Below are 13,827 nucleotides of genomic sequence, written 5' to 3'. Positions count from 1 at the left end.
TAATCACCAATATACTATCAAATTAACATGAATGGGATTACATTATTCATTATGAAGCAAATGTAGGTGTCTGTAAGATAAGTCCAGATTTAGCAATGGGGGCTGAAACATACTTCAATTAAATCTTAAGAAGTGCATGCTGCACTCTCAAGAATGTACATGAAGGTACAAAAGTTGTCACTACAGGGCAGTACCTTTTCAAAAATGTACACTTTTATATGTAAAAGGATATATATTGGTACCCTAAAGGTATACATTGGTGCCTTATGGCACTTTTCCATTGCATAGTACCCCACGGGTCAGGTTGGGTCAGCTCACTTCAGCTCGGTTAGATTTTCCATTGAGTTTATTAAGTTTAGAATTAGTAAGAAATTAGTTTCCAGTTAGTTTTTTTTAGTCCAGAGGTACATACTGGTACCTCAAAGGTACTTATTTTTACAAATATGGTACATATAAGGTCCTTTTTGTAAGGGACCATACCAGTGATCATATTTTGTTTTCTTTATTCTGAGAGTATATTTATGAAAGAAATACCACATATTTATTGTTTACTTGTCACTGAATATGTAACTATGCTGTTTTTGTTGCATTTACACAGTAGATATCCAGCATGTCCTCAACACGCTGCGTTTCGAGTTACTAAACAATGAATCTAGTAGTTTGTGTAATTTAATATCTTACCTTTTGGCGTAGTCAGTGTGGTAGGAAAAAAGCATTAAAGGTATGGCGCACCATCATTTCAGGGTAAGTAAATAATTAAGTTATTGTTGTGATGCCATTTAACTGATGTTATTTGTCTTTACAGAAAGCACCAGCGGTGATTGAAATTGAGAATGTGAGATACAGAAATGTAAGAAACACATGTAAGAAACTAAATTCATATCCAAACATCCATTCAATAAAGAACAAATCCTTTTTAGTTAATGATCTTATCACCACTAACAACCTGGACTTTATGTTTCTAAATGAAATCTGGTTAGATGACAGCTGCAGTGCTACAGTCCTCAATAGTCCCTTTCACACATACAGTCTTTACTGGTAATTTACTGGTAAATTGCAGTTAACATGTCATGTGTGAACAGAACCTTTCCGGTAAATCAGTGCTCCCAATTTACCAGTAAGACAGGTTGTAAGATTAACGGTAATTTGCCGGTAAGCGCTGTGTGTGAACGAAAAATATAGCATTACCGGCATTTAGATGACGTCAGACCGCGCTGACAGATCGGGCGGGCCAATCAGAACGTTTTGATACAGGTGACGCGTTTACTCCGCGCTGTTTACAAAATCAAAATGACTGCAAACTGGAGTGATGCTGAAACAAAAGCGCTTCTTCTCATTCGAGCGGATGAGGAGATTTGTCGACAACTTAACAGAACAGTTAGTGACACCGTAACATACGATAAAATAACGAGACTTCTGAAAGAACAAGGTATAAACCGAAGTAAAAGTCAGGTGATTAGCAAACTTAAAACGCTGAGGCTGAAGTTTCAGAAAGTACATGACCATCATAAAAGAAGTGGAAACGGCAGGATTTCGTGGGCATATTTTGAGCTTTGTCAGTCCGTTTGGGGTAACAGTCACTCTACAGAACCAGTGGCTTTAAGCAGTAGCCTGAACACCGAGGAGGCTCAAACTAGCTCCGCAGAGTCTGCAGATCATGCGAGTGGTGAAAGTATGCCGCCTGACATCGAGACGGACTGTGTGGCAGAAGGTGGGTCGGTTAATTAAATGTATCGCTTTAATATTATAACACGCATGTAACAGTGGTGTAACATTAGTTGGTTGTAGACAAATATTATTGTTGTTTTGGTAGCACTTTATACAATGAGGTTTAATTAGTATGTTGTCCTTAGCAACCGTTAACATGAACTAACAATAGCTTAATAATTAAACACTACCTTTGAACCATTTACAATTCTTGAATAATACTAGATTTGTTAATATCCAAAGCTGTATACGTTAATTCTAATAATTACTACATTAAGTTAACCTAGAATTATTAATGACATGTAAACCTGTAAGTACTTAAAATGTTTATGTATTTCAGATACCACTCAACCCCCTAAAAAGAAGACCAAAAAAGCCAAAAACTTCACAGAGTCTATAACCACAATGCTAGAGTCAATGGACAAATCATTCAGAGAACAAGAAGCTATCCATGTCCAAGAACAAAGGGAGTATGAGGAGAAGCTGCGTAAAGAGGCCCGGGAAGAACAGAAGGAAGACAGGGCAACCCTAATGGCTATGTGGAGGGAAATGATGGAGTTTCAAGGGAACCTCTTAAGGGAATGCATGAATCGTCCACCCCTTCCTACATCTTATCCACCTTATTCATCCCATCAACAACAGTTCTCTTTCCCAGGTCCTAGCACTAGCTACATGGCACCATACTATCCACCAGAAAAAGAGGCCTCACCCCATCCTCAGTTTAGGTCTTCATTCCTAGACGATTTGGAGGAGTAGATCAAATAAATAAGTTAACTACAAGTTATAAGATATACACTAATGGTGCATGTTATGAGTTGCGCTTAAATGTTCCATGTTAATGTTTAAATTGTATTCTCTGAACTATTCTCTGCATCATAAGTATTTGTTCCTCCAAAAGCAGTAGACATATTTCTTTTTTGTTTCGAAAATATCCAAGTTTATTTATAAGCTTATGTAATAATTTATTAATCACTTATATGATTTAACACTGCATTCATATTTAGGTTTTCTATATGTTATGCTATGAAACCAGCAACTGCAAATAAAAGGCAAAAATAAAAGTTTGATACTCTAAACCAAATGTTTCTGTTTTTAAAGACAAAAAATTACAAGATACCCAAAATTAATTTAACTAACAATAAATATAACAAAGATTTCCTTGGAAATTACATGAGAGTTGCCAATGCCCTGCGAATTGCTTGTGCATCATCAATTCGTGTGTTGTGATCTTGGTCAGTAGTCTCAGTAGAAAAATCACTTTGGTTAATGTTCCATTCAGGCAAAAACTTTTCTTTTCTGAGTTCACAAATGTTGTGCAAGATGCAACAAGCTACAATAATGTCAGGCATGATATTAATGTCAACATCATTGCGCTTTAACAAACATCTCCATCTGCCTTTCAGGCGGCCGAAGGCATTTTCAACCACCATTCGAGCTGAGCTCAAACGGAAGTTAAAGTTAGTTTGGTCAGGTGTCAGGTTTGGGTGACTTGTGAAGCCTTTCATTAACCACTTCTTCAGTGGGTAGGCAGCATCTCCAATAAGATGAACAGGTATCGTCACTCCATCCACCATTATAGATTTCTGCAAAATAACGTAGTGATTATTTTAAAATAATGGTCATGCCAAACTGCTCCACTGTTTAAAAAAGTATGTTTTTACAAGCTTATTCACACATGTTACCCTGTTGATTACATGTTAATGATAATAAAGCATATTTGGCGTGCTGTCCAAGGGGAGGCCTAAGAGCTCTGAATTTTAGCCAGAACCCCCCTCCCCCTTTAACTATTTAGGTGATGGTTGGGAGGACTCTGTAACGGTGGATATATATATATATATATATATATATATACACATTTGCTATAGAAGAGAATCGAACCCGGGTCGCCGTGTCGTAGATCCGTGACACTACCGCGACACCACAAAATCACGTGACAAAAGTTATTCTCCACACTCCCCAAATAGCCTCTAGTGAAATTCCCTTTCAAAAAAAAAAAGATCAAATGTTCGGACGCCAGACAAGACTTATCTTGTCGATTCATATGAGCTAGGAATAGCCCCGGATAGCAACAAACCATCCGTTACACACATAATACAACAACAACGAACAAAAACACAATCGTACTCCAGTGATGCAGTTTGATGCTGGTGGTTTATTTCAGGCATATCAGATGAAAAAGATGAAACGTTTAAATGTCAATGTTGTATAGAAATACAGGCAGGGTATGGACTGCCCCTGCTGAAAAAAAACAGCATACCAGCAAGACCAGCATTTGTTGTGTTTTGGTGCTGGTTTGGTAGTGAACACCAGCTAAACCAGCACCAAACCAGCATTAGCACGTCCTCCTGATATTTCATTTTCCATAAGATTTCACAGAGTGCACATAAAATAAAAAAGAGAAAACATTTGTAAATAATCGGCATATACATTCAGATAAATCAGCTGACAAATCATCTAATAAACGATCATCTTTAACATAAAAACATACAAAAATGGCACTTAAACTTCTCATCTTTTTCACGCTGACAATAAATGGCTACAGTATATATAAAGTCCTCTTTGTGCTGATTAAATGACAATGCTTTTAATGAACTCAGTTTAAAACTTTATTCATTTTTAAATGAAGTTTATTTCACTAAGTTCAGGAGGAGCGTGGTCATTTAATCCAACCAATCAGCATAAAGAGTTCTCTATATATGGCTGTCTCTCACCTCTGTCCCATGAGTTTTTTGCACCATCCCTGCACCACCCATCACCTCTCTCTCTGCTGGTACATCTATCCCAGTTAAAGAGGGGGAAGTACTCTGGGTTCGGGCAAATATTCAGAGCCCGGAGCCCTCCCCTTGGACAGCACACCAAATATGCTTTATCTCATTACCCTTTTGAGTACATGTTAATGTGAACTTGTGAATAATAGTGTAAAAAGCATACCTCACGAGGGAACAAATAACCATCATGGGCCTCAGCCATGTGGTATATGGGTGAGTTCGACAGCACTCTTGCATCATGTGTTCGACCAGGCCAACCAACATAAACATCTGTGAAGCTGTAAAAGAATAAGAATCTTAATCTAGTTCTTTACACCTGTCAAACAGACATTACATTTTGCAATGAAAACATATAACCACTAAACTTACCATGCACAAACATTTATTACACTTAGTTTGTATGTTTAAGTTATATAGATAACTAAAACATTATAAACATAGCTGTAATCTACTCAAATCTAACGGATAGCACAAGTGTAGCAATGTAACAATAGCAACAACTTGATTGTATGATTTTCCTACTACTTACCAAAAGTTGTGATCCACAACAGCCTGCAACACTATGGAGTGCCATCCTTTTCGATTGTAATATGCAGCCTGGTCTTCCTTTGGTCTTATGATTGGTATGTGGCAGCCGTCGATGGCGCCGGCACACATTTTGTAACCACGGGCAACAAAGCCATCAATTGTTTCCTGGAGACGCTGGCCTTGAGGCAGACATATAAAGCGCTTGCACAGGGTCGTCTTTAGGGCACATGTTACCTGACGAACAAGCATGCACACTGTAGATATTCCGACACCAAATAAACAGGATATGGTCCTGTATTCACTAGGGGTGGCGTACCACCACAGGACAACAGCGAGTCTGAGCCGGGGTTCAAGCGGTTTTCGCCAGCCGGTAGTCTTTCGTTCCAGTGTGGGTTTCACGAGTTGCAGGACATACTCAAAACTCTCTCTAGACATGCGAAAGTGTTCCTTCCACATCTCTTCATTGAAGTTGTTCAATACGCTATCCCAAAACACTTTACCCTGCATTCTTGGAATTACCCATGTCCTCCGCACAGACCTGTGTGTAGCCATGTACGTAAATAGTATCGTTTTTTTTTAGCCGCAAGTAACGTCGCATTCGCTTGTTAGCATGTCTTGCCTTACGGTTCACACAATTTCTCTGAAGTTGCACAGAACAATGTCGTTGTGTCAGAAGCCAACCCATCAATGAAAATTGTTGCCACAAACATAAAAACATTGACCAAAATACCGACAGGGTACGTTCAAGACGCTCATAACCAACCATGTTTACAAATTGCTCAGCCAGCAGCGGCACAGCTGCTTGACGTCTGTTTAATGACATCACAGAGTTTACCGGTATTTTAAAAATGATGTGTGAATGATGTCTTACTGGTAAAAAGACGGAACGTAACTGCATGTGTGAACAACACATTTTTGTATTTACTGGTAAATTCATTCTGGTAAATTCATGGTAATTTACCAGAATCACTGTGTGAAAGAGGCTAATGGGTCCGTGTATCATCCGATCATTTAATTATTACATTCAATGTGGCAAACGAAAATAGAAATAAACTGTCTAATAATTCGTTTATTTGTTTTTCTGTATGCAACAAAAAACAACGAAACCTTCAATGAATTCCCATTTTCAGATTAAAATGAGAAATCAAATAAACAAAAAAACAAAAACGAAATAACGATTCCAAATTTCCTTTTTCTTGTCTTTATTCATTTTAATACTCTGGCGTGTGCACGTGTGCGCATGCGCAATGTACTGTGGCTAACATTCCGTGACCTATCGAATTCTGTGGCTAGAGGTCGCTGTTTAGTAATTATTCACGCGAGATCGCGCCTGGCGCCCGTGCATTATCGTGAGCGCGGCAGGGGAGTTTCGCGATGACGTCATGTTACCTTGTGCTCTATGAATGAAGCAGTCAGACTTTGTGAGAAGCGAACGCGCCGATTAAAATGAAGCAAAATAAGTTCTTACCTAAAAGACAATAACATCACAAATGTTTTTCTGTTTGTTTAAAATTCCAAATGTTTTTTACTTGGGACTGTTGCTGTTTGTTACATATATACAGTATATAGGCTACTATACGTGTATAAATGTATATTACTTATTTCAAGTGTATTATTCACTCTGGTGATTGATTGAGGATTTTGAACTGATGTTAACAGTAGCACACATACAGCACAGTAACAACAGGTTACCTAAAATCTGTGACCCCTCTGTTCCATTAAGAACTGCAATAATGTTACCCAAATTCACTTTGGGGAGGTCTAATCACACAATCTGACAGACAGTAAAAACTAAAAAGTTTTTTTTTTAGATGTTATGTTCCCATATAACTAAAAATTGAAAGGATTACAATAATTTTTTCTGCAGGAAGATTTTCCTGCTTACTATGAGTATTTCTAGAATAGATTTCATTTTAATATCACAAGAAAAATGACAGACAATGCAGTATAGGTTGAATGGGAGACATGTACACACCAGTACAAAGCATCACTAAATAACTGTATAATACTAATTCACATGCTAGAACAACACTAAATAATCATTATAATCAGTGATAATACTATATCACTATAAAATCTGCAGGACTAAGATGGTGACAGATTAGAAGGGTGGAGGTGAAAGTTAACAGTTTAAATGCATTCTGAGCAAAGAAACACATTCACATTCTCAACACAGTCCTGATTGAACCATTTTCACATTCAATCTGTAAAAAAAGTAACGGAAAGCCACAACATTTATGTTATTCCATTTCTCTTGATACCACATATTAATGCACTTAATTGGTAGTAATTGGTTGTAATTGGTAAAAACGTGCAGATTATTAAAAGCCTTTTATTGTATAAAATGCTTGATGTATGGTTTATATTGTTTTTATGGAAATTTGTAGTGACACATCTCTGACAGATCATCTAGAAACGCAGATGTCCATACCAGAAAAAACATTTCTCATAGAATGTACATATCAGATGTTTGATCAGATGCATTTAGATACTCTTTCATTCATAACAGTTTAATATAACATTTATGTTTTCTATTTTAAACACTTTTTTAAAACACATGTGTAATGTGTTCCCTATTAAATATTTTGATAACAACAAGTGAGGGAAACGAGAATTCATTAGCATTTATAACCTAAATTAAGAAAATCCGTAAAGAAAACCAAAGATTAATACCTGTATCTTCAATGTGAAGGCTATCTCTATCCTGTACTTTTCTAATTCATCTTCACTTGAAGGGAATTGAATTAGATCAACTGTCTCATCACAAAGTACCTTTAAAATATTGAAATCTATCTCTGTCCGTCCATCCATCCACCCACCCACCTGTCATCGTAACCTGTACTCATTTTAATTAGGTTTTATGAACTTTATGTTCTTAGTAAGATTTACCTAATGTGAGTCCTGGCTATAACCTGTCTGTCTGAGTTTGGTTAATACTCCTTGACAACTTCAGTTGCTACGTTAAAATCTAAACATATTGATAATTTAATAATTGTTGAAATTATAAAAAGTTTGTTTTCAACTGCTTAATAGGTGTCCAATGATTTGACAGACAAATAATTGATTGCCGAGTATTGTACACCCAGTTGAAGTAGCTGTTTTTGATATTTTGGTTTGCATACCATTGCATGAATGACTGCCTGAAACACAATATATTATTATATTTTTGATAACAATCAAATGATTAATTATTTAGAAACTAGTTATGAATACAGGTGCCATCCGTTGTCTTCATCTATCTATCTATCTATCTATCTATCTATCTATCTATCTATCTATCTATCTATCTATCTATCTATCTATCTATCTATCTATCTATCTATCTATCTATCTATCTATCTATCTATCTATCTGTCACAGATTTCGGTAACTGGTTGTTACTGTGCAACAGATTGTGTGAACAGTATGTGTGCTACTGTTAACATCAGGTCAAAATCCTCAATCAATCACCAGAGTGAATAATACACTTGAAATAAGTAATATACATTTATACACGTATAGTAGCCTATATACTGTATATATGTAACAAACAGCAACAGTCCCAAGAAAAAAACATTTGGAATTTTAAACAAACAGAAAAACATTTGTGATGTTATTGTCTTTTAGGTAAGAACTTATTTTGCTTCATTTTAATCGGCGCGTTCGCTTCTCACAAAGTCTGACTGCTTCATTCATAGAGCACAAGGTAACATGACGTCATCGCGAAACTCCCCTGCCGCGCTCACGATAAAAAAAATGCACGGGCGCCAGGCGCGATCTTGCGTGAATAATTACTAAACAGCGACCTCTAGCCACAGAATTCGATAGGTCACGGAATGTTAGCCACAGTACATTGCGCATGCGCACACGTGCACACGCCAGAGTATTAAAATGAATAAAGACAAGAAAAAGAAGATTTGGAATCGTTATTTCGTTTTTGTTTTTTTGTTTATTTGATTTCTCATTTTAAGCTGAAAATGGGAATTCATTGAAGGTTTCGTTGTTTTTTGTTGCATACAGAAAAACAAATAAACGAATTATGGACAGTTTATTTCTTTTTTCGTTTGCCACATTGAATGTAATAATTAAATGATCGGATGATACACGGACCCTAATGAATCAGCCCCACCCAACTTTACTTTTATAAGTGTCTGTAGAGCTGTTAGAAGAGGAGGGTCCGTGTACGTTTTATTCATTTGATATCCTATCTAAAATGAAATAACGAGAAATAGAAAGATTATTCGTTTTTCGTTGTTTCGTTTAGTTCACTAAACGGAAAATGGGATTTCGGCTCGATTTCCCATTTTTCGTTTGCCTTTCAGAAATCGGTTTTATGGTTCAATATTGCATTCGCACATGTGGGTGGCGCTAAAACACCCCTTTCATCTGATTGGGGGAAATCGATCTTCTGTACAGCCTTAATTCTGCCAGGCAGAATAAGAGTCACTGCCAAGTCCGTCTTTGATAAGCTATTTTTGCAACCTTAAGCGCCGCTTACAGTTAACAGTTATGATATTTGATGCAGAAATATGTTGCTGGGACCAAATTATTGCTTATTACAGTTTGTCACTTATGAAAATTTATCAAGTGCTTGAATTTAATAAAAATATTTCCTTTAATAACCACTCACTGTTAACGAAGCAGCAAAACGTTCTCATAATTAATGCTGCATGTGACTTGTAAGCGACACCTTTAATGTAAGTTATTGTTGCTGACATTCTTTAAAATAAGTATTTTTTTAAGGTTAAAGTGTAGTAACCATGTTTTTGGCACATTTACCATCTGCAGGTTGATACAACAGCCATGGTTTATTGTAGCAAAACCATGTTTATTTTGTGAAAATCATAGCTTAAAAACATAGGTCTCATATTTTGTTTGTTGTAAAACCTTAAGAACTTTTGTAAGGAGAATATTTTGTATTTTATATATTGTGTAATTGTTGCATGTATTATTGATAAATACTGTGAGTAGTTCCATCTCTTCGGAATTCAAGTGTAAATAAAAACCAATAGGCTACACATTACCATAACAATAATAATAATAATAATGTCCTTGTCACGCTCCACTCTTTTATTTCGATTTAAAGATACTAAGTAGGTGGATATAACACGTAAATAATTTTGAAAATTAGTTTACATGTACGACCTTAAAGAAGTGGCCACTTGCCATATAAGATTGGACTTTCTCCTCCTGGAGCTGTTATGTTTACCAAATTGACATGAGAGCTTTAGAATGGTCTGATATGCGTTGGTGTGTTTTATCCATCTGGCCAGAGTTGGATGAAAATCAATCCCTAAAATAAATCCCTTTGACTTACCACCTTATCTGAGCAATGAATACCGTAATACCGAATGTTGTCCACCAGAGGGGGTAAGATATTTTCATTTACTTGATTCCTCTCTCCGTTTGCGCTACAACTTATGTATACGCTTAATTTGTACTGCTATGAATAGGCTGATAACGAGTATAAGAACAAATTTCACACAACCCAGCCTTGTTCCTTCACAAAAAAAAAATAAAAACGTTCCATTTGCACTTTATCAAGTCTACTTCAAAAATTTCACTCTAGTTTCCATCAAGGCATTGTTAATTCCTACTGGTTTATGCATTGAATGTTTGTCATGAGCTGTTTCTTAAAATATACTACATACTGATAAATTACATTAGAATAATGTGAAGCGCTATTGTCAGCGACACGGTCCTGCAAAGCTTAGCTCCAACTCAAATTAAAGGTGCATTAGAACCTAGGATTGGGTGTTAAATCTCAACAAATCTGCACAGTTAAGTACATGCATGCCAGTTAATACAATGCAAAATGTAAATCTGCAAAAACTTTATTTACTGTATCTGCACAACAACACATGCAGCCAAAACTGATTGTTTTCAGAAAATTTCTTAACATGTCTTCAATGATATTCACTGAACAGTTTTAGAAAATTTGTTAACAAGACAGTCTTCAATGATATTCACTGAACGGTTTTAGAAAATTTCACATTTGCATATATCCTGCTTGAACCTTACTACGTAAACAAAAGCAGCAAGTGAAAAAATGCATAATCTTTACACAGAACTATATTAAACTCTTAGTGACTTCAAGAACATTGGATAGGCCTGCAACTTCTGTGAGGACAAAATTTTCAGATCTACATTTAGGACACTGCCTTGAGTTCTCCATCCATTGCTGAATGCAGGCTTTGCATCCAACCATACTCCTACAGCATGATGTGAGAACTGGTTCTTCAGTGATAGCTGAAAGAAAAGTCAATATATGACTAAAATAAGCAGTTACTAAGATTCACACTTGCAAATAAATTACCAAACATAATTTTAGTGATATCCATACTACTTTTTAGCATTATATTTGTTTCTTCTGGTTTAGAAATTTGGTTAGTGCATTGAGATGCATTTTGTTTTGTGTACCTCTGCAAATTAGACACATGAAAGTTTCCTTTAAGACTGTCAATAGGTTTGCCCTCTGTGCTGCTCCCTGTGTAGTGGAAACAATGTCCTCAATCTGCCTGGATACATTTTCCAAGCCAATGGAGGCCTCCAAAAGCTCCTCAATTTGTAACTTGAGAGTCTGAAGAAAAGAAGGATCGGTGTCTCTGCGGCTGAAAACAAAATGAAGACATGAAATAATGATGCATCCCTACATATCATCAAAAGACTATTCCACAATTCATGCAAGTTAAGCTAGATGGACAGCATTTGTGTCAATGTTGATTATCACAAATAATCTCCCAAACTTTTCGTTAAACAGCAACAATTAAATTTAGTCACTTGCAACAGAAGTGAATTGGACCAACCTCAAAATCTTAATGGGGTAATTTCTATGGACAAGTTAGATTAGGCCAGGACCAGGCCTTAGCAAAATTAGAACAGGCAAGTTGCTTTTAAAAATGTGCATTTACACTAAATTACTGTTTGCATCTTGAGACTATGGTTTTTGTTAAAACAACTCCAGCATGAATTTTAGTTTGCCTTGTCTATGAAACCAGGCTATTGTCTTTTAAGATGAAAAAGATGTAAACATACAGACAAAAGCAAAGATTTGTGCAACCCATGTGCAATTACATTATGGTGACTGTACAAAACCTAGAAAGAAAAAAATGGGCATAGTATTGGCCCTTTAAATGTGTTGTTTTGTATCAGGATGAAACACAGAAAATAAATAATTCTCACACATTTTAACAGAACTTAAGGAAGCATGGATTGTAAATGTTTATAGGGACACATGACCAAATTTGAGATAAGACTAGATATTTACTGTACATAAAATCTGTTTGGAATATTAGCCTGTTTGCTAATCACTACTCACGATCACGCATCTGGTCAGAACTTAAAGGACAAGTTCGGTATTTTACACTTAAAGCCCTGTTTTCAGATTGTTTATGATGAAATAGAACGGTTTTGAATGAAATTTTGACATATGCGGCTGCCCCGAGAATTTACGGGTGTTTGTTGTTTACCTTCCACCTCTACAAAGGGTGTATAGGTGCACTGGAACAATCCTTCCTAAAATGCATTAAACTTTTGTTTACAAAGATGTGAAACTCACCGAGTGGCAGGGGTGTTCACTGATATGCTCACACAAAAATCGCTGCAAAAGATGCTTTCCAACAGCTGTTTTAGTATTCGTTGTAAACTAGTGGACCTATTTTTCCAAACGCCTCACACGTGTACATTCTTCTGCTGAGAGCTTGAATAATAGACACTCCAGCCCAGTTGGTGGCGATAATCCGCCTTTGCCAATTGCAAGAATACAAACAAAGTTCCCGGCGCGGAGTAATACCCAGGGGGGCAGGGTTTCATATTTTATTGAAGCTTCCCTGGACGCCGCCATTGCTTAGCGAACACCCATCTGCTGTTAGCATCCCATTGACTCCCATTCATTTTGGCGTCACTTTGACAGCGAATAACTTTACATCTGAGGCGTTTAAAGACTCCATTTGTCCATTAATTATTTCTAAAGAAACACGAAAATGTATAAAAGGCTCCATTACCATGTATCTTACATTATGTCCCAGTAGAAGCAGTTTTTGTAAAAATAGGCTAACGATTGCGTCATAACCTGCGACTTTCTGTCGCACAGTAGAGAAATTACCGTATGGACTGGGAGAGAAGCTCACAGGCAATCTTTTACTGACTATGAGGCAATCGGGTGGACGTGAAGGCATAAAGTCAAGGGAGATTACTAATCAGAATACTAACCAAAATGTGCTCCTGTTCACGCTCGCCGTCTCTGCAAGATTCAGTAGGTGATTCAGATTTCCCGTGTACGGCTATTAGAAGACTTACAATTGTCAGACAGGTTGCTCACGTGACATCCACGTCATTGAGCTCAGTTTGAGTCTGCGCAGTACGCTCGACACCCAGGAAGTGCGTGCTTCTAATTGACTTCACTTGTCTCCGTTGAATCCAACGGGGTCGCTGTGTCCATTTCTTTTACTGTCTATGGTAATACCCTACCTCACAGCACATCTAATACAAGTCAATGGAGTTGGCAAAAACTATGATAAAACCTGTTGGAATGCGTATTTTGCAGCATTTTTTGTGTGAGCATATCATCCCTGACCACTTGGTGAGTTTCACGTCTTTGAAAACAAAAGTTTAATGCATTTTAGGAAGGATTGTTCCAGTGCACCTATATACCCATTGTAGAGGTGGGAGGTGAAACAAACACCCAAAAATTCTCGGGGCAGCCGCACGTGTCAAAGAACGGTTTTGACTGAAATTATTTCATCATTAACAATCTGAAAACAGGGCATTAAGTGTAAAATACCGATCTTGTCCTTTAACTTCCGGTTTCTGTTTGTTTAATGGTCTGACTTGTTACTAAACTCAA

At 36.8% G+C, this 13,827-nt stretch overlaps 2 protein-coding genes across 2 annotated transcripts; one reads left to right on the top strand and one right to left on the bottom strand.

Moving 5' to 3' along the window:
• The first annotated feature begins 1,010 nt into the window (after window positions 1-1,010).
• LOC135768904 (uncharacterized) lies at window positions 1,011-2,484 on the top strand. Its single transcript, XM_065278267.2, has 2 exons — window positions 1,011-1,711; window positions 2,048-2,484. The coding sequence occupies exons 1-2, from the start codon at window positions 1,291-1,293 to the stop codon at window positions 2,461-2,463; spliced, it is 837 nt and encodes a 278-aa protein (XP_065134339.1). The 5' UTR covers window positions 1,011-1,290; the 3' UTR covers window positions 2,464-2,484.
• A 389-nt stretch (window positions 2,485-2,873) lies between these two features.
• On the bottom strand, window positions 2,874-5,954 carry LOC135768901 (uncharacterized). The gene is made up of 3 exons (XM_065278264.2): window positions 5,005-5,954; window positions 4,639-4,753; window positions 2,874-3,290 (listed from the first exon to the last, which is right to left on the bottom strand). The coding sequence occupies exons 1-3, from the start codon at window positions 5,553-5,555 to the stop codon at window positions 2,874-2,876; spliced, it is 1,083 nt and encodes a 360-aa protein (XP_065134336.1). The 5' UTR covers window positions 5,556-5,954.
• Between the last annotated feature and the right edge of the window lie 7,873 nt (window positions 5,955-13,827).

This window comes from Paramisgurnus dabryanus, chromosome 3 (genome assembly GCF_030506205.2).
Source record: "Paramisgurnus dabryanus chromosome 3, PD_genome_1.1, whole genome shotgun sequence".
Classification (NCBI taxonomy): Eukaryota; Metazoa; Chordata; class Actinopteri; order Cypriniformes; family Cobitidae; genus Paramisgurnus; species Paramisgurnus dabryanus.
This window is presented reverse-complemented; position numbering and strand designations above follow the sequence as displayed.

Excerpts from the sequence above, each read along its gene's own strand:
- LOC135768901 (XM_065278264.2), bottom strand. The coding sequence starts at position 5,555 with ATGGCTACACACAGGTCTGTGCGGAGGACATGGGTAATTCCAAGAATG. Across the intron at positions 4,754-5,004 it reads GTTGTGGATCACAACTTTTG|CTTCACAGATGTTTATGTTG; the intron begins GTAAGTAGTAGG and ends ATTCTTTTACAG. Across the intron at positions 3,291-4,638 it reads GTTATTTGTTCCCTCGTGAG|AAATCTATAATGGTGGATGG; the intron begins GTATGCTTTTTA and ends GTTATTTTGCAG.
- LOC135768904 (XM_065278267.2), top strand. The coding sequence starts at position 1,291 with ATGACTGCAAACTGGAGTGATGCTGAAACAAAAGCGCTTCTTCTCATT. Across the intron at positions 1,712-2,047 it reads GACGGACTGTGTGGCAGAAG|ATACCACTCAACCCCCTAAA; the intron begins GTGGGTCGGTTA and ends TATGTATTTCAG.